The sequence below is a fragment of the Eutrigla gurnardus genome (genome assembly GCF_963514095.1).
Source record: "Eutrigla gurnardus genome assembly, chromosome: 8".
Classification (NCBI taxonomy): domain Eukaryota; kingdom Metazoa; phylum Chordata; class Actinopteri; order Perciformes; family Triglidae; genus Eutrigla; species Eutrigla gurnardus.
In genome coordinates this window covers 2,297,907-2,323,348 of record NC_139922.1, presented here as the reverse complement: position 1 = coordinate 2,323,348, position 25,442 = coordinate 2,297,907, and the positions used below count along the sequence as shown (strand labels likewise).

Genomic DNA, 25,442 nt, shown 5'->3' with positions numbered 1-25,442 from the left:
TGCCTTTATTGCATTTTCACAAATAGAATAAAGGTTTCACAAATCAGAAATGGTGTTTTTATGAATCTTCAAGGTCTGTAGATTAATCCAGTCCAGATTTGAGAAGTCTAGGTACAGTGGTTTTTGATCTGGACCTGGTCTAATGTGGTCTACATGCTGGAAAAACAGTATAATGTGCCTTTATTGCATTTTCACAAATAGAATAAAGGTTTTACAAATCAGAAACGGTGTTTTTATGAATCTTCAAGGTCTCTACATTAATCCAGTCCAGATTTGAGAAGTCTAGGTACAGTGGTTTTTGATCTGGACCTGGTCTAATGAGGTCTTGGTATAAAACAAAAACGGCAAAATCTCCCCTTTAGCATTTTCACAAACAAAATAAAAGTTTCACAGATACAATAGTAGGTGTCAGGCAAAGCTGATGTCTTTCCTAAAATGTCTAAAAAGTTTTCACATCAAGAAGTGTCACAAAAAACAGTCAATCAGTGGACAAACAGTCGCACTGCACAATGGGTTAATTTGCCCTTAAGTGCCGAATCGGAGGCTGGCGAATCGGAAGCCAACTTCAGCGTCGTATGTAATGCAGTATACAATAAATACCTTCCATTAGATCCCTGCAGAACACAGCGGGAATAACTAAATATTGTCCTTATTTATGTGCATGTCATCAACGCACATACATATAGCCATTAAGCCATCGTATAATTGTTACACTTATCCTCGTTTTTAAACCACCAGAGAAATGCGCTATAATGAGTGCCACGCTCGTGCGCGCTCAGTCGTGGAGCGTAGAGAGCGCAACTTTACCGAACTTCAGGCAGACTCCACCACCCGACAAAGGTGGTAGAGTCCCCAGCATGATGAGCCTCGGCCCCCTGCCCGACTGGAGGGGTACAACAGGGCGCAAGAATCCGTGAGGATGTCATGCTGCGTTTGTAAGCTAAGGAAGACAACAATCAATGTTCATTTTAAACGTATTATTTTATTAATCACAGTGCGCGTTTGCCGTAGCTCATCTGCAACGTTGTTGATGGCGGTGATTGTGTCTCGCTGAAGTTGCAGGACGGCATCAGTGAGCACCCGACCGCTTGATGTGCCATGCGTCCGGGGTGCGCTGCTGCTTTGTGCCGGACCCGGACGCTGTGCCGAGGGCCCGTCACCTTCACCCTCCTCACATCACCCTCCTCACGTCACCCTCCTCACCGTCACCCTCCTCTACGCCCAACGCTGCAGACTCTGGAAGGACAGAAACGATTTAACGTTTTGTTTTATATACAATAAAAGTTTAAAATCTGTTCACCCTTATACCTCTGGTCTCAGTCGCGTCTGTTTCTCCCTCCTTTTCAGACACAATCCCCGTCAAAGTCACATCAAAATCAAACCTCCTCAAATACTCTAGCAATACATTAAATCCATGTTAGGAGCGGAAAGATGTCATTTACCTTCAGATCACCGTCCGCTCCGTCCAGCTGACGCCGTTGACTGCAGCAGCAATGTGTTGCCACTCGCACTGCGTCTTTTTATTCGTGATCCCGCTGCTGTGGCCACTAAATTAAATTATTGTCCGGGCCTCCACCTCCCCAACAAGTGTCTCTTTCTCCGGTTCTGAAAAGTAACGTTTCTTCGGTTTTTTTCTGACCTGTCGCCGTGATTCACCACACGGAAACGATTGCATGCCGGCTCATTAACATAGTAAAATGTGGGCGTGTACAGGGCGGGATTCAGGTACGCACACTTGTAGGTGATCCTGTGATTTATAAAGGGAACATTGCGTACAGCTTGCGTGCGCACAGTTTTATAAATCAGATTTTTTTTTGGCGCACGCAAACTTTGGCTTTTTGGCGTACGTAAACTTTTAGTAAGGATCCTATGCACAGTTGTCCTCGGGTCTGGATCCGGGATGAATCCACAACGGAGCCATGTTACATACTGAGGTTTAAATGGTGTACTATCTCAAGACATATTTTATGACTCAGTTTGATGGCACATTATACTACGACATATTGATACAATGAGATTGTTTATTTACATTTTTATAACCTCCTGTATTAGTGTCATTACATTCCTTGAGCATACTGTATGAACTTCCTGCTCAGCTAAATTATGTTGTAAACTGCTTAATAATTGTAAAAGTAATTATTTGGAACATCTCATTTAAGACACTTATTAGGAATAAATACAGTGTAAAGCAGATGCAACACACACAGACACACAAAATTTAAGTTTTCTCCCACAATGCACCTGGTGAACGCTCATATTAACAGCTCACAGAAGCAACGCAGATGAGGCAGCTACATGTGACGTCCAGCCGGGGGGGGGGCGCTGCTGCCGTCAGCCTTCAGCACATCACTTCCTGTCTCTCTGGAGTCTCAACTGAGCCGTGCTGCTCACAGGCCACATGGGTCACCAGGTCACGTCGATGTTGACCTCCGACAGACAGTGGGCCAGGTGGCCGTCACACTGCAGCTGGGTGGACCTGGAGAGGCGGGACAAGCAGCTCTCTGTACTGAACACACAAATCCAGACTCCACATGCAGCATGCTGCTTAAAGCCAGGTAAGTAACTTGGTGCAAAGAGAGATATTGTGTGTGTGTGAGTGTGATGTTTTGTCTAAGTCCCCACAGGAGCTCTGTTTTATTAACAATGAAAAGAACGTGTGCTGCATCTCTTACCCAATAGGAAACACCAGCAGACACATGGGGCAGCTCTGCAGCCCTCCACCTCCTCCTGCTGCTCCTCCGTCTCCTCCCATATTCCTCTGCACTTGCTCTTCCTCCTCCCCCTGCAGGGAAACAGTCACCACTCTGCTGAGCGTCTCTTCTTCTTGCTTCTTGCTCTCCTCCTTGTATTCCCTAAAACCCGAGGGTCCGGCTGATGACGCCGGCCCCTCCCAGGCGTGGAGGGACGGCCGAGGTCTGTTGGCGCGGGTTTGAAAGGACGGCGTGCTGCCGTCACGTCGTTGCCTGCTGTGAGACGGCAGCGGTCCGGCAGGCTGCTCTGGTCCAGGTTTGGTCTGTTCTGAGAGTCTGAGAGGATCTGGACTCAAAGTCCTCGGAGGATGTGGAGAGGGTTCAGGGAAAGGGGCGACCTCTTCACTGAGGTCAAACCAGTGTGGTTCATCAGACTGTAGTGCGGCGGGTCTCTAAAGTGACATGGGAGAACAGACGGACTCAGGGAGACACCTTTAAACAAATTAGCACAGATGGTTGAAGTTGCACAGAAATCATGATTATTGTGTTCGGTCAACAAGATAGGAGGCTTATTGTACGACTCATTCTGGTGTTACGGATCCGAACCTGTCACCACATCACTGCCATGTGCTCTATGGCAGCCGGCACCACCACCTGCAGCACTAATGTCACTCTACTCTCACTGCTAGCCCTCTGTACAGTCACTATTAGACAGTAGTTAAAGTTACTATGAGGAACGTTCATTCAGTGTGTATTTTGGCTTTCCTTTAAAAACTCTCACTGCAGCCCCACAGTGTCCTGGTTCTCCCGTGCCTCCCTTCCTTCCAGGAGGCCTCCGGCAGAGTGGTGTCGGGCCCCAGCCGGGGCCCCAGGAGCAGCGAAGAGCAGCTCTGCTCCTGGCCAGAGGAGGAGCCCCTGCTGCCAGTAACGGAGCTCTGACTGTAGGCCGGAGGCGGCAGTTAAGTTAAGTTTCGGTGAAACTGCAGAGCTGCGTTTCAATAACGGTTTGAGTCGCCCTCGCTCACTTGCCCTCAGCCCTTGCTATGACGTCACACGGAGGCCCCTTGGAGGGCGGAGGGAAAGAGGGCGGAGGGAGAGTGAAAGGGGTAAATGGAACACACCTGCCCTCGTTCACTAACAGCCCAGACAATCATGGATCAACCACACGTTGTTGGAGTAGCGCTATACTGCCTATTCCAAATTACACTAAATATGCGGAGACTCATTTCATTGAGACGAAGACGTATTCTACGCTTGATGGCAATACGGCTGCTTATATACTTACACTTGTAAACGGTGGGCTCTGCCATAACTCTGCAACAGACAGTCTAATTGCACAATTTAAGAAAATGAATTAAATTTAATTAATTTTCTTCTTCCTTCTTTCTTCTTCTTCCTTGGTGGTGAATAGACAGCAGACAATGGTGTTTGAGGTTCATTATCGCCACCGCATGGACATATTTTTCGTGCACCACAGCAATGCATTGTGGGTGATATACAGCTCTGAAGTGGCCATCGTTGTTCACTCGATCACTCAGCCCTCAAGGGTCGATCTCACGGAGTTCACTTCAGCTGTTCAGGGAAATGGAACAGCCCTTAAGATGGCGGCGGGGATTCCCCCGAGGGCAAGTGCTTAGGGCAAGTGAGCGAGGGCAACTCAAACCGTTATTGAAACGCAGCTCAGGATTTCCCGGTGGCACCAATGAAAAGCATTAAAAGTAACCTTTGATAAATATTGTGTTGGTCACTGATGGCCTGGTTTACTTCTGTAGGTCATGTAGAGGCACCAGCAGTGAGAAGGTCCTTCCATAAACATTTGTAGACGAGTTTAGAGGGACGATTAATCACTCATTACACAAGCAGAACAGTGCACAGACACAGAACAACTCCTCGTCTACACCTGATGATGATGATGATGATGACACATTTCGCCTGTCTATGCAAGCACACAGCAGGAACATTGTGGAATGTGTCTTGATGTGAGTCTTGTCCTGAGTTTCATCATATTCACTACAACATATGTGTAATATACCACTGGAGCTGGCTGTGGGAGGTCAGGAACCAGGTCCCAGTGCTGGTTCTCCAGGTAGGGCAGAGAAGACTTCAGTGTTGACGCCCACAGGCTCTCTACAGCCGGCAGTTGCTCGTCGCTCCACCACCCTGCTGCTGGATCAGCTGACCTGCAAACACATATCAAGCTCACTGGCTTCTCCCGCTCCAAAGAAAGCCTCGCCTCTCTACTAGACGCTCACCTGCACGTCTAGTAGAAAAGAGATCTTTCAGATCATTATGCATGGATTTTTAATCTGTCTGTGAAATGTTTGAGGAAACTGCTCTTTGATCTGTGGCAGCGTGTCTGCTTGTGTAAATCACAAAGCAAGAGAGAGAGAGAAATGTAGGTTCACACTGCATAATGTTTAAATAGGAAAAGTAAAAAAAATTGCTTTATTTTTCTCATACAACTGTTTGAATGTGTATTAAAGGATGATCTCATCTTCAATGTGACAGCCAGCTCACTAATATTTCATTTTCAAGGTTGGAACTGACATTAAAAAAGGAATCTAGGCTTCCAGTCACATGAGTTTATATGATCAAAGAAGTTATTACTTGTATTGAGTTATGGAGAAGGGTTTGGATCTATTTCACACCCTTTTGAATATTAAAGATTTATTTGTGTTGATTATGAATGTTGTTCATGTTCAATAATTCGTTTGACAGTCTGCTGAATTTACATTTAATTGTATTTATTATTGGGTCATTCCATGTCATTTCATCAAATTTCTGAAAATCTTCCCACCTGACCATCTCAAAATGTCCTGAAAAAATTCAAGTACAAAGACACACTTGTTAATAGGACAAATCCAAAATATTAGGATATTATAAACAGTTTTCTTATGAAACATCATTGAATGAAGGGTAGTTTAGACGGTTTTTGGCATCATGCTCTGAAAAGCCATTTTTAAACAGCAATATCTGGAAAACTATCTCACCTGTGGCCTTCAAAATTTCTACAGTGTATATCTGTTACTAATAGCCTCCAGACATGGAATATCGGGGGTGTAGCTCAATGATAACCTAGTATGGTAGGTACTTAAAATGTGGCTTGTTGAAATAAAGTAGTACATTTGAAGAGTGGCTGAGCCCCCATTTTTGCAGATAAAAGACTTCTATGACTTCTGAGGGGGGTTTAGCTCAGGAGGTAGAGCGGGTTGGCTGGCAACCGCAGGGTTGGCTGGCAACCGCAGGATTGCCAGTTCGATCCCCGGCTCCTCCTAGCTGAGTGCCTGGTGTCCCTGAGCAAGACACCTCACCCTAATTGCTCCTGATGAGCTGGTTGTCGCCCTGTGTGGTTGACTCCGCCGTCAGTGTGTGAATGTGTGAATGAATGGGTGAATGTCAGTCATTGTTGTAAAGCGCTTTGGACAAAAGCGCTATATAAATGAGGCCATTTACCATTTTTCTGCCTCTATCTCTGGTGTTAGCTTAAACATTCTACAAAGTATGGTCTCTCTTAGATTATTGGTTTCACAGATATTAAGGCTCAAAAATGGAAGTAAACACATCTTTGCCCAACTTCAGAGTCATTTTCCAAAAAACTGACAACAAGTATCAGGTCCAAAATTGGGAGGGTGTTTTGCCTCAATTTATCACAGTGATTTTTTAAAATCCTGATATTGGTGGGGTTTTGTGGCCGTTTTTGGTACTGCATGTCCTAACAGCCTACTAGTAAACATCACAGGAGGGCAATTCGATTGTGTTTTTTTTACCATTTACCAAAGACTTACATGTGACTAAATGCTACTGATAAATTTAGCCTTACAAAAACATTAAAATGTAGCACAGTTGTAGTTACAGAGGCAATAAGTCCTTGAATGTGAGTTAAACATGGTGAAAGCAGCTTTTAATGTCTTAAACCATGAACAAACATAGCATAATATTGAAGACTGTACATTTTGTCATACTTTAAGTATATAAATTACACAACCAAATCAAATAATAATCTTAATTTGAGCATAAAGATTTTACATTAAAGTACAAAAGTCTCCAAAGTTTGATATTGAATAACGGTTTGTCTCTATGCTCACTATGAGACAATATGTGAGTTGTGTGTATGATCAGAAATGGTGGATAGGAAGTATCAGAGATGTTTCAGATGAAGATGTACTGGTTCAGTTCATGCACCCACATGGCCCTGCCAAGAGTTTCTACTGGCCAAGAAGAGAAGACATGTGCAATGTCCCACTGCAGGCTAGAATTGCAAGGATTGACGTTCCCTCTACAGAAACTGGGTGCATGTATGCCATCAAAAAAGATGAGCACAACAGAGCAGAGATGTACATTAGACAATTTGTAAAGTGACTGCCAAATTAATGAATGTGACGAAGGAATTGGATCTAAAAGATGAAAAATGTGTGATCCCTCATAGTGAGCATAGAGACAAACTGTTATTCAATATCAAACTTTGGAGACTTTTCTACTGTAATGTAAAATCTTTATGCTCAAATTAAGATTATTATTTGATTTGGTTGTGTAATTTATATACTTAAAGTATGACAAAATGTACAGTCTTCAATATTATGCTATGTTTGTTCATGGTTTAAGACATTAAAAGCTGCTTTCACCATGTTTAACTTACATTCAAGGACTTATTGCCTCTGTAACTACAACTGTGCTACATTCTAATGTTTTCGTAAGGCTAAATTTATCAGTAGCATTTAGTCACATGTAAGTCTTTGGTAAATGGTAAAAAACACAATTGAATTGCCCTCCTGTGATGTTTACTAGTAGGCTGTTAGGACATGCAGTACCAAAACCGGCCACAAAACCCCACCAATATCAGGATTTAAAAAAAAATCACTGGGACAAATTGAGGCAAAAGACCCTCCCGGTTTTTTAATATGATTTTATCAAGAATATCATCTTTCAAAAAAAGTAAGTTTGGACCTGATACTTGTCAGTTTTTTGGAATATGGCTCTGAAGTTGGGCAAAGATCTGTTTACTTCCATTTTTGAGCCTTAATATCTGTGAAACTAATCATCTGAGAGAAACCATATTTTGTAGAATGTTTAAGTAGAGACCTAATATTTTGGATTTGTCCTATTAACAAGTGTGTCTTTGTACTTGAATTTTTTCAGGACATTCTGAGATGGTCAGGTGGGAGGCATTTGATGAAATGACACGGAATGACCCTAGATGAATACATCTATCTAACTGCATTGGTAGCGACCTGTCAATCAGCAGGTTGCCCCGCCCCCTAAAGCATCCCCTGCTTTCTGGTCTGGTGGACTCTAAATGGACCATACTATACTAAATGAACATCATGCTGGATTGAAGAAGACTTTAAACTAGAGATTGAGACCATAACCTCATGTTTACAATGTTTACTGAGATAATACATCAAGAGAGAAGGAGGACCATTGTACCTCTATACAATCAGAGAGAAATCTGATATTAAAGTAAAAGCAAAGTGTTTAGATGGGCTCAGTCGAAATTCACTTCAATTTCACTTCAGTTCTGTTGATCAGCTAATAATACGCAAGAAAACATTCAGGAGATTTCATGGAGGCTCCTTCTCCGTTTCATTTAAGTTACAGAGCTTATAAACGGGCGACTGTGCATTTACACAACTAAGACCGGGAACACGGACCGGTGAAGACCGGGAACACCCACCTTCCTCCCCAAGAGAAGAGCGGTGCCTGGCCTCCCTTCAGCCCGCAGGAAAAGACCTGCTGCTGATCTTTTTGAGGCGCTTTAACTCGTTTCAGCTTAGACCTGGGTGGGTTTTCAGCCATTTCACCCGCATTTGCCGCTAGACGAGGAACAGGAAGTTCTTCTCGTTCGTCTCTGGTCCACAGCGGGACGCGAGCAGCCTGAAGGTGGACAGCGCCACCTGCTGTACGGGAGGACCAACAGACTCTACACTCGGGCTGTTGGGCTGTTTAACTTTATCACCGTAAGCCTTTATGGCCAAGGAGAGCACACACACACACACACACACACACACACACACACACACACACACACACACACACACACACACACACACAGGATAACATCACGGACAAAGGTAAACATAAACATTTGACCACTATGAACGGATATAAATATTAGTACACAAAAGCACAGGGGTGTTATCCAGAAAGCAAGTTTTGCTGAAACTCTGAGTGTGTTAACCCTTCTAGTTTTCTGTTCCAGAAATAGAGTGAACTTAATCTTTAGGTCAGTTACCATGGTCACCCACTCTGTGAACCTGACCTGGGGCTATTTAACTAAAGCAGTTTAGAAATCCAGAATAACAGAGAAAGCTAGGCTTGAACTAATCTCCTCAGTGTATCCTGGCTTTATAGGTTGCCCATACGTCAAGCCAGAAAGAAGAGGAGTGACAAAGTCAGAATGAAGAGGAGCGACTAAGTCAGGATGAAGGGGAGCGACTAAATCAGGATGAAGAGGAGTGACTAAGCCAGGATGAAGAGGAGCGACTAAATCAGGATGAAGAGGAGCGACTAAGCCAGGATGAAGTAGAGCGACTAAGTCAAGCCAGGATGAAGAGGAGCGACTAGGCCAGAATGAAGAGGAGCCACTAAGTCAAGCCAGGATGAAGACGAGCGACTAGGCCAGGATGAAGAGGAGCGACTAAGTCAGGCCAGGATGAAAAAGAGCGACTAAGCCAGGATGAAGAGGAGTGACTAAGCCAGGATGAAGAGGAGCAACTAAGTCAGGATGAAGTGGCAGTCAGACTGGTGGAGCAATCTTTGTTGGAATATAATTCAAGCCTGCGTCCGCACCAGTGTGGCCAAACCTGGTTTTACCAATTTCTGTCAAAGTCCTGCTAAAGCTTCATCACCTGCTCTACTGAGAAATCCTACTGAGCCTTCGATTTAGGAAGTCTAAACTTTTCCCTGCCTGGGTGTGCCTTCTTGAAGCCCTTTTCACCCAGACCTACCTACTTCTTCTAATTGGTCACTTTGGTGGATTGAGGGTTCATCTAACCAATAGCAGAAAGAGGGGTTGTTCTGCCCTCCGATTGTACAATAGAATAGAATAGAAAGCCTTTATTGTCATTATACTCAATACAATTAGATTTAAAGAGCAGCTCCTTCAAAGTGCACTTGTCACAGTATAAAAATATAAAAATACACAGACAGACAGACAGACAGACAGACAGACAGACAGACAGACAGATAAAACATCAGCATAAGTAAAAACCCACTTGTATTGTGTACTTGACACAATTGCACAGGCTTGAGTCCAGAAGTAGTTGAGTGCAGAGTTAATAATAATGTCTGATGTGCAATGGTCAGTGCAAATTTGAGTATGGTGACAGCTTTGGGGAAAAAGCTATCTCTAGCTAGTCTATTTGTTCTGAATAGTATGGACCTGAAGCGCCTGCCAGAAGGCAATAGGTTGAAGAGGTGGAAGCCGGGGTGAGTATTGTCTTTTAAAATGTTTCTGGCCCTGGCGAGGCAGCGGGAGTTGTGGATGGTGGATATGGAAGGCAGGGGGCAGCCAATGATCTCTGTGCGGCGTTGGCCACCCTCTGCAGCCCTTTCCCGTCAGCCTCTTTGCAGCTGGAGTGCCAAACTGACACAGCATAGGTCAGCAGTGTTGGGGATGTAGCAGGAGCAGATTTGGTTATCAACAGCTAATTATTAATGTCAATATGATTATCGATATTAATAATTATATTTAATAGATTATTATGATATAATCATGAATATATGGGGCACCACCCTGGGATCAGGGAAAAGATTACCCTAAAACTGTATTCAGTCTCAATATAAAAAGGTTTTACACTCACATGCCAATCATCGTGATCATTAGCATAGAAGTATAAAACAATCGAACAATTAAAAAGGCGTGAAATTCGAGCACTAGCCTTCACAACCTGCTGTTATCCAGTGACATATACACAACAAGCACAAGAGACCGCTAGTTATAATATAATAAGATTTATTAAATCAGTAATAATGATCACAATCAATAACACTGCAATTAACAAAGCCTTATTACCTAACTACCTAACACACAAAGCTAAGCTAAACAAAGAAAGAGACACACGTGGAGTGCGTGTGTGGGCGTGCGTGTGTGTGCATGCGTGTGTGTAGAGAGAGAGAGAGAGAGAGAGATATGGCCGGGCGCGACCACCAGATGGAGCTACTCCTCACAGCGTTCAGGGGCGGAGCCGCTGACGTCCGATAGAATCGCGCGAGAGAGAGAGAGAGCGAGAGGTGGCCGGGTACAGCCACCAGATGGAGCTATGTCCTTAGCGTCCGGAGACAGAAACAGCTGGCGGAGGATACGTGTGGGGCGGTGTATGTGTGCGTGTGTGTGTTAGCGGGACACAAACAATATTCTAAGGCTCAGGAGGCGTGTTACTATCACACGGGAGCTCGTGAATGAACTGCCGTTCGTTCAGCGGGACCCCGGTCTTTTAACTGATAGTAGACGCTTACTGAGCTCGCGAATATGGCTGAGGTTAGTCAAAACACCTTTACAGAAATCAACCCAGCGGCGTGGGTACACAATCAGCCTTCGAATACAAAAATACAGAAAGCCATGGACTCGGCGGTCCGTGAACAAAACTTAAAACACGTTAACAAGAATTACAAGCATGTCCTACAGTATCGAATCTCTGCTTCTGCCCAGACAAATAGCCTCTTACTTTTGTCGATGTGAGGTGTGTCGATGTGAGGTTTTTTGTCCCGTGCAGTGATGGCGTTTCTTGACGCCGGCGACGGACGGTGGTTCGTGAGCGCCCATTCGGCGACGGAGGGTGCAGACGAGCCGGCTGAATCCAAGCGAGTTCGGGGCGTAGAAGTTATCCTCCTCGCGGATCAAATTAGTTGAAGAAAAACAGTGTTTTCTCCCTTCTGCAGGCAACAATAAAATCGCGGCAATTTAGTCAGCTGACTTCAGACAAAAACGGGTCGTAGAAGTTATCCGTTAACTTGGCCCTGGCAGCTGGGACGAAGAAAGTGTTTTTCTTCCTTCCGCGGGTAAACAGGAGAGTCGTGCGGTCGCGGCGGTCTCCTCAGGATCCAAAATGATAAAAACAAAAAGAAAATAAAGCGAGTAGAGAAAAAGAGAGGGAAAACATTCTGTTGCTTGTCCAGCGAGCTTGGGGAAAAGACTGCAGCCTAGGACAAAGGAAAATGCTGCAGACATAACGTTCACCTCCTGTTGTAACGCGTGTTACGGTAGAGAGAGGAAGTCCTTAAGGCAGCGCCGGTTTATATAGCTCACGGCTGCTCCCGGGGACCCCCCTTGGGTACCTGTGGTTGTCAGCCAATAGGGCACCAGTTGTGTGACGTTGCACTTCGCACCTAGGTGCGAGGTGAAACTAAAATGGCGGTTGTAGTTTTTTATCTCCATTGTTCCTTTGTCCTGACCGCATGTGAAGGCTTTTGTAGGCCGCATTGCGTAGTCCTAATGGTGAGGTGCCAACAGCAGGCTCTCGATGGTGGACCGGTAGAAGGTCACCAGCAGGCGGGTGTGAAGATGTTCCTTCCTGAGCACCCTCAGGAAGTGTAGCCACTGCTGGGCCTTCTTGACCAGTGCTGAGGTGTTGGCTGACCAGGAGAGGTCTGCAGAGATGTGGACCCCAAGGAATTTGAAGGACTCCACTCGCTCTACACATTCGCCGTTAATGTACAGGGGGGCAGGAGCCACCGGAAGTCCAGGATGAGTTCCTTGGTCTTGGTGATGTTTAGTGCCAGGTTGTTTGATGCACACCACTCACCAAGTTTCAGGACCTCATCTCTGTAGGCCACCTCGTTACCCCTGGATATCAGCCCCACCACTGTTGTGTCATCAGCAAATTTGACAATGATGTTGTCCGGGTAGGCGGGACTGCAGTCAGATGTGTAGAGCGAGTAGAGAAGCGGGCTCAGCACACAGCCCTGGGGTGAGCCGATGCTGAGGGTGCGGGTGGAGGAGAGGTGAGGACCCACGTGGGGGGTTGGGTTGGTGTGACTGAGTGCTGTGCCTGGGACTCAAAGCGGGCAAAGAAGCTGTCATATAACTGCTTTGGGGTGAATTTAGATTGTAAACATTAATATTTTTTTAGCAATGCACCAGGTTAGAGTTAATATGCAACGTTAGTTCCGTGAAAATCTCCTTCATGACCAGGCAAAGTTGGCATTGAAACGGAAATATCTCGACATAAAACTACAAAAACCCAAGATGATGAAAGCCAAAAACAAAAATTGTAACAATTGCCTATTATCTAGGATTATAAAGGTAATAATTACTAATGCTAAAATTTGAATTTAGACACTGCCCGCTGACATGCCTAAAAGAAATTGACTTTCCAAAACTAAACCAAAAATCCTTATCCTCTTTATAATATGCACTATATATATATATATATATATATATATATATATATATATATATATATATATATATATGAATGAGACAGCAGTTCGCTTACAAAGTAGCATATATTAGAACAAAAACATTAAAAAAATCGCCTCCATCCTTTGTGTGTTTTTATTTAAATCATGTTACAAATGTTTGACAGAAACTAAATATATATATATATATATATATATATATATATATATATATATAAAATATTTATCAAACTTAAGCACGGGCTGCACGGTGGTGTAGTGGGTAGCACTCTCGCCTCACAGCAAGAGGGTCCTGGGTTCGATTCCCGGGTCGGCCCGGGTTCCTTCTGTGTGGAGTTTGCATGTTCTCCCCGTGTAAGCGTGGGTTCTCTCCGGGTTCTCCGGCTTCCTCCCACAGTCCAAAGACATGCAGGATGGGGATAGGTTAATTGGTGACTCTAAATTGACCGTAGGTGTGAATGTGAGCGTGACTGCTTGTTTGTCTCTATATGTTGGCCCTGTGATAGACTGGCGTCCTGTCCAGGGTGTACCCTGCCTTCGCCCAATGACAGCTGGGATCGGCTCCAGCCCCCCCGTGACCCTAAATACAGGATAAGCGGTAGAAAATGGATGGATGGAAACTTAAGCACCAGCTACACAGTATGCACTATGAAACCACCACAAATTACGAAGGGTCAACATCAAGAAAACCTACGCCAAGTGTATCCCATAAAGATGAAGTAGGTATGTAACCCTCAATCCAACAACTGGAAAAAAAGGTGCCTTGGACACCCCACAAGACCCTAACACACACAATAGCGAATGCCCATGACAGAAAATAAAACGAGAACAGTGGTAAGTTATACTGATAATGAAATCGATGATTTAATGAATTGGCATGAAATGAACTGCATTCATCTGGTTGAAGTCCTATTTATCCAATAGATCTCTCGTTAACAAAAAATCCACCATTCGCATTGAAGTTTCTCAAAGCTCTGTGCTCGGACCAAGTCCAGTTGTGAAATTTCCTTGCTCCTAAATATTCCACAGTCAACTGTCAGTGGGATTATAACAATGTGGAAGTGAGGTCAGTAGGGGTGTGAATCTTTGGCTTCACAGCGATTCGATTCGATTAACGATACAGTAGCTGGCGATTCGATTCAAGGACGATTTTTCTTTTTTGTAATGATTCGATTCGATTTGATTCTGTAAACCACGATTCGATTCAGTAACTTGTAACCACAATTCTTTATCCATTAAATAAACATGCGATAATGCGAGTGAGACTATTTGTATTCTTCTGAAAGGTGAAAAAATAACATATTTATTCTAGAAAAAAGTAAACCTGCATAAAATTTTATGCTGAATACAAAAATGTAATTAAAATATGCTCGGTTATTTTTAACATTTTCAGTAGACTACATGCTGGCAGGTGAGAGAGTGTCTTAAACGTATTAAAACATTAATCATAAGTAAGAATCACGATTAATCCGATTAAATGCATTTATATTGATTATTGGTGAAGCCAAAACGATTCATTCTATTTATTTATTGTAGCAGATCGATTTAGTAGAATCTATAGGACTGACAATCGATTAATCGATTAATCGAATGAATCGTTACACCTCTAGAGGTCAGCGGATGCTGAGGCACAGTGCACAGAGGTCGCCAACTTTCTGCAGAGTCAATCGCTACAGACCTCCAAACTTCATGTGGCCTTCAGATTAGCTCAAGAACAGTGTACAGAGCTTCATGGAATGGGTTTTGATGGACTGGAGTCTAGGTTTGGCGGTTGCCAGGACAACGGTACATTGTGCCACGTGTAAAGTTTGGTGGAGGGGGATTATGGTGTGGGGGTGTTCTTCAGGATCTCCAGTGTTCCAGTGGAAGGAACTCTGAATGCTTCAGCATACCAAGAGATGTTGAACAATTCCATGCTCCCAACGTTGTGGAACAGTTTGGGGATGACCCCTTCCTGTTCCAACATGACTGTGCACCAGTGCACAAAGCAAGGTCCATAAAGACATGGATGAGAGAGTTTGGTGTGGATGAACTTGACTGGCCTGCACAGTCCTGACCTCAACCCGATAGAATAATAATAATAATAATAATACATTTTATTTGTATAGCGCTTTTCAAGGGATCTCAAAGACACTTTACATATACAGTTAAAAATCAATAAATTTAAACAAGTACTATTAAACACAGGGAGGCTACAAGTGAGTGCATTAAAACAAGCAGGTTATTCTTAAGTAGATAAGTTAAAAAGATGTGCTGTGAAGTTGTAAAACGGTTAAAAACAAGTAATATAAAGTTATAAAACGGTTGAAGAGCAGGCACATTTAAGAACAACTTAGTGGTGCAGTACAGATGAGGTAGTGGATTATTGGGGGTTGAAGGCGATTCTGAAGAGGTGGGTTTTGATGAGTGATTTGAAGGTGGTCTGGTCCGTGCAGGCTCGGATGTGTGGGGGTAGTGAGTTCCAGAGGGAGGGGGCAGCAATTGAGAAGGCTCTGTCGCCCCAGGTACGGTGTTTGGTCCTGACAGGTGGGGAGAGGAGGTTTGTGTCGGAGGAGCGAAGGTTACGGGGGGGAGAGTGGTGGTGGAGCAGGTCGGTGAGGTAGGAAGGGGCCTGGTTGTGGAGGGCTTTGTGGGTGAGGAGGAGTACTTTGTATTCAATGCGTTGGGGAACAGGGAGCCAGTGGAGATTTTGCAGAACACGGGTGATGTGGTCACGGGAGCGGGTGTGGGTGAGGAGGCGGGCAGCAGAGTTTTGTATGTATTGCAGTTTGTCGAGGATTTTGGCAGGTGAACCGTAGAGGATGCTATTGCAGTAGTCTATTCTGGATGTGATGAATGCATGAATCAAAGTTTCGGCAGCAGAGAAGGTGAGTGATGGGCGGAGACGGGCAATGTTCTTGAGGTGAAAAAAGGCAGTCCTGGTGGTGTGATTGATGTGTTGTTGAAATGTGAGGTTGCTGTCGAAAATGACTCCAAGGTTGCGCATGTGTAGGGACGGGGACAGAGTGGAGTTGTCGACGGAGAGAGTGAAGTTGTGGGTGTTTTTGATGAGGGATTTGGGGCCGATGATCATCATGTCTGTTTTGTCACAGTTGAGTTGAAGGAAGTTGTTTTGCATCCAGGTTTTTAATTCAGTGAGGCAGGTGGTCAGAGTGGAGCAGGTGGCTGTGGTGATGGATTTGGTGGAGATGTAGATCTGGACGTCGTCAGCGTAGCAGTGAAAGTGGAGACCATGTTTTCGAATAATGTTGCCAAGGGGGAGGATGTAGAGGATGAAGAGAAGAGGACCAAGCACCGAACCTTGGGGGACGCCTTGGGACAGGGGAACAGTGGAGGAAGTGCAGTTATTAATGCTGATGAATTGCTGTCTGTTGGTGAGGTAGGAGCGGAGCCAGGAGAGTGCAGTGCCAGTGATGTTGTAGTAGTTTTCCAGACGGGACAGGAGAATGGAGTGGTTGATGGTGTCGAAGGCTGCAGTGAGGTCAAGCATGATGAGGATGGTGAGGCGGCCGGAGTCAGAGGAGAGGAGGAGGTCGTTGGTGACTTTTAGGAGGGCTGTTTCGGTGCTGTGTTGTGGGCGGAATCCAGATTGAAATGGTTCATACAGGTGATTAGAGGAGAGGTGGGTTTTGAGTTGAGCAGCGACGACACATTCCAGGATTTTTGACAGAAAGGGAAGATTGGAGATGGGCCGGAAGTTGGACATGATGTCGGGGCTGAGACCTGGTTTCTTGAGGATGGGGGTGACAGCAGCAAGTTTGAGTGGAGTGGGGACAGAACCAGAGATGAGGGAGGAATTTATGATTTTGACAAGGAGTGGGGTGACGGATGGAAGACAGGTTTTGATGAGAGCTGATGGAATGGGATCTAGGGTGCAGGTGGCGGTTTTCAAGCCGTTGGTGAGTTGAGGTAGGTCCATGGGAGACAGCAGGGAGAACTGTGACAGGCACTGAGAGAGTGAAGGGGTGGGATCCAGTGGTGGGGTTGATGGAGCCGGGGAGGTGGTCAGGTTGGTGTAGATGTTGTTGATTTTATTTTGGAAAAATGACAGAAAGGAGTTACATGTTTCCACTGTGAAAGCTGTAGAGATGTTATCGGGGGGGTTGAGAAGTTTGTTGATTGTGGAAAAAAGAGTCTTGGGGTTGTTGGAGCCAGAGTGTATGAGGTGTGAGTGGTAAGTGGACCGGGCTGTGTTGAGAGCAGTTTTGTATATATGGAGAAAGTCTGTGTAAGCGTGGAGGTGAACTGTTAGGCCGGTTTTATTGTAGAGTCTTTCCAGTTGTCGTTTGCAGGATTTCATTTGATGGAGTTCAGGGGTGTACCAGGGAGCTGAGTGGGTGAAGGTGACTGTTTTGGTTTTAGTGGGAGCCAGTAGATTGAGACAGGAGGAAAGAGTGTTGTTGTAGTAGTCCACAAGGTTGTTGGGATCATCAGACAGGGGGGGAGGAGAGATGGATAATGCACCGGTGAGAGAGGCTGAGAGGGCTGAGGGGTTGATGGACTTGATATTTCTGAATGAGATTTTGCGTTTCTCTTTTGGGATAGGGATGGGGATGTTGAGGTCGATGATGATTGCGAGATGGTCGGAGATGTGGAGGTTGATGCTGGAGAGATGGTTTAGTGTGAGTCCAGTGGAGCAGACCAGATCGAGGATGTGACCATGGGAGTGGGTGGGGAAGTTGATATGCTGTGCGAAGTTGAAGCAGTGTAACAGTTCCAGGAATTCAGTGGCAGGTTTGCAGTTGGCGTCGTTGATGTGAAGATTAAAATCTCCGAGGAGGAGGACAGAGGGTGAGATGGCGCAGAGCTGGGTGAGAAGAACCGTGAAGTCTGAGAGAAAGGTGGGATTTGGTTTGGGAGGGCGGTAAATGATGGCAATGACAAGTGGAGTAGGACCAGGGAGTTTGAGGGCAAGATGTTCAAAGGATGGGGCGGCTGGGGTGGAGATGGTGGTGATTTTGATGTCTTTTCTGTGGATGGCAGCAATACTGCCACCCCGTCCTTCAAGGCGGGGTTTGTCCGTGTATGTGAATCCTGTGGGTGTGGTCTGGTTAAGTGAAAAATAGTCCAGGGGTTTTTGCCAGGTTTCAGTGATGCAGAAGAAGTCCAGTTTATTGTCAGTGATGAATTCATTCAGAATGAGAGTTTTATTGCTGAGTGAACGTGTGTTGAGCAGAGCCATTTTCAGGTGTCGTTGTTTTTGGGTTGGTTGGGAGGACTGAGGGAGAGGACGGAGGTTGGAGAGATTCACGTGTGGTTTGTTGTGATGAGAACACCTTTGGGATGAATTAGAGTGGAGACTGAGAGCCAGGCCTTCCCATCAGACATCAGTGTGTGACCTCACAAATACACTTCTGGAAGAATGGTCAAAAAGTCCCATAAACACACTCCTAAACCTTGTGGAAAGCCTTCCAGAAGAGTTGAAGCTGCTACAGCTGCAAAGGGTGGACCAACTTCATATTAAACCCTATGGATTAAGAATGGGATGTCACTTAAGTTCATATGCGAGCTAAAATCGCCTATCTGATTGGGCTGCTGCGAGGAGCAGCGTTGGAGTGGGCTTCGGTTCACTGGAGGAAGCAGGATCAGGTCACCATCACCTATGCTGCCTTCACTTCCGAGATGACTAAGGTTTTTGACCACCCGGTCCAGTCGATGTCCAGTAGACAGTCGATGCCACGAGCGGTGAAGGGAGAAACAGTGTAATTCTGGCAGTGATGTTGCACCTCGTCGGAGGGAGTACTCCTCAGCCCCGGTAAGATCCCGACCCGTTCCCGCTTTGTACAACCACAGGAACCGGCTAGAGGATTACCCCAAGGATGAGCCTATGCAGCTGGGACGGAACCAGCTCAGCGCAGAGGAACGGGAACGTCGAAGAGCAACCAACACTTGCCTCTACTGTGGACAACCTGGTCACTACCTCACCACCTGCCCTAGCCGACCGTTAAAACTGGAGGGCTCGCTAGCCAGTGGGAGCATCCTAGCGAGCCGAGCAACTATACCTCTGTCTTCCCATCCTCGTACCCAGCTACATGCCACCATCTGCTAGAGGGACCAGATACTGGAGCTCCTAGCGCTCATCGACTCTGGAGCCGACGAGAGTTTTTTGGACACCGCTTTAGTCAAACAGCTGGGGCTGCCCATGGAGCCACTGGAAGAGCCACTGGAAGAGCCGCTGGAGGCTAGCACCCTCGACGGGAGACTTTTGGCTCGAGTCACCACATGCACCTGCCCAGTCCAGCTCTAGCTGTCTGGTAACCATTTTGAACTTATTTCCTTTTTTGTCACTGACTCACCATTCATATCTCTAATTTTGGGGCACTCCTGGCTATGTCAACATAATCCTAACATTCAATTTTCTATTTTATTCAATTTAACATTGACTGGACAGCTGCTAAAATAAGTAACTGGAGCCTCACCTGCCTGGCTAGTTGTTTGCGATCTGCTCTGCCTCCCTCTGTAACCCACCAGAAGCCCGAACCAGCCCTGCCGGCCCTTTCGCTAATCCCCGCTGAGTACTGTCAAGGTATTGGTTTATAGGTAACTGACATCAGATGTAACCAATCACAGAGGTCCAGATGGGCTCTGTTCTTTGGTTGTTTTAATTTTGCTCTGACCTACTGGTCCAGATCGAGGAATGTGAAGCCAGACGCACTAACTTGACTGTTCGAGAGAGAGGAGACAACTGCGGAGCCGGACACCATTGTACCCAGAACCTGTATTGTTGGGGCAGTCACCTGGGAGATTGAGAGTAAAGTGAGGATGACTCTGCAGTAATAGCCTGACCCGGGTAATGCCCCCCTGGGCCGTCTGTTTGTACCTCTATCTGTCCGACCATCTGTGTTACGGTGGGGCCACTCCTCCAGACTCTTGTGCCATCCTGGAGTGGCCTGATCTCTGGCGTTCCGGTTCTGGTGGCCAGACATGAGGACAGACGTTCAGACCTTTGTTTCCGGCCTGTCCCGTATTTGCTCAGAAAAAGGGCTCCAACTGACCTCCTCCTGGTTTCCTGCAGCCTCTGCCCATATTGCCACCCTCTAAAGGTATGACTGTTGTGCTCACTGGTGGACCGTTTTAGCAAATTTGCCCATTACCTGCCTCTGCCTAAACTGCCCACAGCCAAGGAAACTGCTGAGCTCCTGGTTTCAGTGGTATTCACAGTTCACGGCCTGCCCTTGGACATTGTCTCCAACAGAGGTCCACAATTCACCTTGGCCATGTGGAAGTCATTCTGCCATGGCCACCATAAGCCTGACCTCAGGGTTCCATCCCCAAGCAAAGGGTCAAGCGGAGAGGGCCAACCACAAACTGGAGACCACCCTGCACTGTTTGGCATCCTCCAACCCCACTTCCTGGTCATCTCAGCTTCCATGGGTGGCGTATGCCCACAACACTCTGCCCACATCAGCCACAGGTCTATCACCTTTTCAATGTGTTTATGCTGTTTCCCACTCAGGAGAGGGAATTGGCAGTTCCCTCAGTCCAGGCGTCGTCCAGCGATGTCATCGCACCTGGCACCGACACACACCCTGCTGAAAACCTCGGCCCAGTATCAGGAACACACCCTGTTCACCCCTGACTTTGTCACCTCACACCAATATAAAAAGTTTGCGGATGACAACGCAGTGATAGGATGCATCTGTAGGGACCTCACAAGGACTACACAGAGCGGCCTACACAGAGGCCGAGAAGCCTTTACATGCGGTCAGGACAAAGGGACAAAGGAGACAAAGAAAACTACAACCTCCATTTTGTTTTACTTCTCACCAAGGTGTGAAATGTGACGTCACACTAACTCTCCTATTGGCTGACAACCACGGGTACCCCAGGGGGTCCCCGGGAGCAGCCGTGGGATATATAAACCGGCGCCACCTTAAAAACGTTCTCTTCCATCGCGACACAACGTTGCAACAGGGGGTGAGCTATTTCCACCGTAGCACACCGCTACAACAGGAGGGGAACTTTTAACGTCTGCAGGGTTTCCTTTGTCTTAGGCCACAGTCTTTTCCCCAAACTCGGTGGACGAGAGACAGACTGTTTTCCCCCTTTTCCGCAACTCGCCCCTTTTTTCTTTTACCTTTTTGGATCCTGAGAAGATCGCCACAACCGCGCGATTCTTTGTTTGCCTGCAGAAGAGGAACACAAACGGTTCCTTCATCCAAGCTACCAGCAAGAAGGATAACCTCTGAGCCCCGCTCTTGTCTGAAGTCAGCTGAATAAATCGGCAAGCCAACTGTTTTCTTCATTCAAGTTGATCAGTGAGAAGGATAACTGCTAAGCCCCGCTCTCGTCTGGACTCAACCGACTCATCGCGTCCCCGGCTGCCGCCGAGGACTTGCGAACTACCGTCAAGAAGCGCCGCCATCGCATAGGACAGACTCATAGCCTACACATCGACAAGTAAGAGGCGATTGTCTGGGCAGAAGCATAAGTTTGATAGTGTAGGATATGCTTGTAATTCTTGTTAACGTGTTTTAAGTTTTGATCACGGACCGCCGAGTCCGTTGCTTTCTGTGTTGTTGTATTCGAATGCTGATTGTGTACCCACGCCGCTGGGTTTTATTTCGGTAACAGTGTGTGTCCAACCTCGGACACATTCATGAGCTCAGTAAGTGATCGACCATCAGTTAAAGGACTGGGGTCCCGCCGAACGAATGCCAGTTCATTCAAGAGCTCCCGTGTGATGGTAATAGCTTACTGACCCTTTGTGTATTATGCGTGCATTCCCTCTCTCTTTGTTCCGGCTAACACACAATGTGCACACACATACACCGCCCCCCACACGTATCCTACGCCAGCTGTTTCCGTCTCCGGACGCTAGGATATAGCTCCATCTGGTGGCTGTACCCGGCCATCTCTCTCTCTCTCTCTCTCTCTCCCTCTCTCGCTATTCTATCTGAGGCAAGCGGCTCCACCCCTGAACGCTGTGAGGAATAGCTCCACCTGGTGGCTGTGCCCGGCCATCTCTCCCTCTTTTTTTTTTTTTTACGTTTTAACAGCTTTTTTAGTCTCACAATCACAGAGGGAGGAGATATATTGACCAACATATGCAGACAGTTCCAGAAAGTTTGGCTTCTTACCAGAAAATTTAGACTTATGTATGTAAAATTTGGATAAAATAATTAGCAAATTAACTCATTGGCTGCCAGCCATTTTCAGTGCAGAGAGCCCCATACTGCCAAGCGTTTTGCAGCATTTTGACTGGTTTCCGAAGACCCACTGAACAGTGAGTTCAATGACTATGTACACACCGAAATTACCAAACGAAAGAGTGGACTCTTTTCTTTCATCAGGAAAAAAACGTTTGTTTCTACCTTTTTCCGTTCTTTATAAATCGGCCTTAGAACATAGGGTGGTTTCACCAAAAACACCTGTTTTTGACCAAAAAAGGGAGAAAACAAGCTTTTTGTGAAAATAAACTTTTTTTGCTTTAGTGAAACGTCCAACATCTGAAAAGTGGTAACAACATTGAGAACGGTATTTTGATAGGACAATGATTTATTATTTGCAAATATATAATCAATATATAATATATATCAACAATCAAAATCAAATCGAAATGTGACATTTGTACAACAGGTATGTATGGTCAGTATGTTGTTTTAGCTATAGCAAATGGTGTGCGCGCGTGTGTGCGCATGCGTGTGTGCGCATGCGTGTGTGCGCATGCGTGTGTGCGTGCATGTTTCCACCCCTACACAAAATAATTCAGCTTAGTGTGGTAAACTGTGAAGCACTCTCCCGCGTGCAAGGGGACACAACAGGACTTGCACCACATTTTGGTCTCGCTACGCAGGCCCCTGCGAGCACAGACCCTACACCTCCTTGCTGGTCTCCCCTTCTTGCTGGTGGGCATCAGATGTTCCAGTTTGTGTCTGCTTAGCTCTCCGTCTAGCCTGCTCTCTGGGTCAGTGTTATATGGCGCTCTCAGAGTACGTCGGCCTTCCTCCAAGTCCCCACACCCCTCAACCCCCACACCTGCCACTTCCTCCTCGTCCTCCTCGTCCTCCTCCACCTCCTCCTCATGCCCCCCCACATGTCGCTTTACTGTCCAGGACTTCACTACCCTGCGAATGAACTCCAAGAGGGTTTTACACTCCCCTAGGTTTCTGGCTCGGTAGAGGACATAGGCGTTAAACATGCATAGTTGGAAGAAATAGGCTACAAACTTCTTGGACCAGTTCAGGGATCTTCGGATGAAGGGATAGTATGCAATATTTTGGTCCAACTTGTCTACACCATTCATTGACTCATTGTATGCAACAACACACTCTGGCTTGAGCTGAGCAACCTTGTCTGTGTATCCCCTCCTCCACACGTCAACCCTCTGCATGCTATCTTGGTGGCAGGTAGTCACCATCCTCACCAACCGTTTGTCCTGCCATGCTACTACCATCACCCTCTCATTGTGCCGCACAACTTTTTCCCCCACCCTCAAGTCGGTCTTTGTCATCTCACTGATGATCTGAGGTTCCCCCCTATTTTTCCTCAGTGTTCCACAGACATTGGTTTGCGCTCCCAGTAAACTTTCACACAGTCCTACAGAATTGTAGAAATTATCCATGAACAATGTATAACCATGACCTGGTAGACGATCAAGGAGAGAGAACATTATCTCTGGCAGAGTACTAGCTTCCCCGACATAAGGACGCATGTTGAAGCAGTACCCTGTGGCAGAGTCGCACAGTATGTAGGATTTGATTCCATATTTCACAGGCTTTTGTGGGTTATACACCCTGAAAGATAGGCGCCCCCGCCACTGCATCATACCCTCATCAATGCAAATGTTTTGCCCTGGTTGATACATCTCCTTGAACTTTTCCACAATGTAATCTAACACTGGGCGGACTTTGTACATTTTGTCAGTCGCATCCTGTAATGCATTATTGTTGTAATGAAGGAACCTCCATATAATCTGAAATCTGTTCCTTGACATAGTCTTGCCAAAAGGTGGCATCTACCTCATCAACACTCCAGTACAGTTCAAGGTTTGGCTTTTTGAGATAACCAGTGAGAAAACTGAGTCCAAAGAAAGTTTTCAGTTCTGGGATTGACACTGGTTTCCATGCATTACCTCTACTGTATGGCAGATTGTCAGGGTGTGCTTCAAGATATTGACTAGCATACAGGTTGGTCTGATCCATAATGTTTGAGCAGCTCGTCAGTCAGGAAGAGCTCCAGGAAATCAGCTGGCAGGTCGCTATCCAGCTCTGCAGCAGCACTCAGGGGTTGCAGTGAAGGTGAAATTGTTTAGCTGCCAGCCAGCTTGATGCCAGTCATCCCCGCGACCCCTGCTTGATGCACGACCTGTACATTTTAGAAATATATACAATTAGGCTACTATAAAAATATATATATATTATTGCTGCGGTGTGATGTGGAGAATACTTTTTTTTTTTTTTTACCTTTCTTTGCTCTGCCAACAGGAGTGGGTGCTCTGCTGGATGCACGATCTGTAAATTGTAAATTCCTTTACATCAGTAGGCTACTGGCAACACATATTAGCTACAGTATATGAACTAGTGGGACTAAATGGCGTTCATGTGATGGACTGAAGGAGGAAAGAAGGGGGAAAGTTAGCTCTTACCTCCCTCGTGTCTTCCTGGAGCCGCGTCTGGGGATGAGGCTCTGCTGTTCCCGGTTGATTCAGACGGCAACCATTCATCTGACGAATCGGGGTCAGGTTCGCTGAATTCGTTACCCGATGAAGTAGAGCTATCTGCCGAAACACGCCGTGTCCTACTCTCTCCGCTTGGCCCGGGTTTTTGGTCAGTGGCTCGGTCGTTTGTAACGATCGCATTTCATCTATGGTTCCTCCATGTCTGCAGGAGAGGGAACCAGCATGTGAACTAAACCACCTTTTAGAAACCCTGCATCGAAAAACTTTGAGAGAAAAGATTTTGGTACTTTATCGTAGTTCCTCCATTGTCTCAGAATCAGAGACAACAAGACAAACATTCACCTGCAAACAACATTAGGGATGTTTTAACATAAGTCTGGACCGAGTTTCCTCTGGATTCACACACACACACACACACACACACACACACACACACACACACACACACACACACACACACACACACACACACAGTATATTCAGGTAAAACTGATTGTCATTGTTCAACGGAAAGTCTACAGGAAGTGATGTCATGTAGCCCCAGTGTGTTTCCTGGGAGCGAGCACTGAACCAGACTCCATTTAAGAAATAGCCTTTTCTATGTTAGATTGCTTGTCATCAGATGGTCATCAAGCAGCTTTAACAGTGAGGTGTTTCCTGTTTTAATCAGAGCTGTGTGGAGGATCTAACTGATGCTGAAGAGTTCAAGTGGATCTAGAAGGGGACGGATCATACATATCTGGAAAATAAACGGATTCTATGAAAGTGTAAAGTGT

General features: G+C 46.0%; 1 protein-coding gene across 1 annotated transcript; it reads right to left on the bottom strand.

Moving 5' to 3' along the window:
- Positions 1-2,003: 2,003 nt before the first annotated feature.
- LOC311016709 (uncharacterized protein) lies at positions 2,004-8,498 on the bottom strand. Its single transcript, XM_084014606.1, has 4 exons — positions 8,362-8,498; positions 4,723-4,870; positions 2,673-3,142; positions 2,004-2,476 (listed from the first exon to the last, which is right to left on the bottom strand). Exons 1-4 carry the CDS (start codon positions 8,481-8,483, stop codon positions 2,404-2,406), a joined length of 813 nt encoding a protein of 270 aa, XP_083870732.1. The 5' UTR covers positions 8,484-8,498; the 3' UTR covers positions 2,004-2,403.
- Between the last annotated feature and the right edge of the window lie 16,944 nt (positions 8,499-25,442).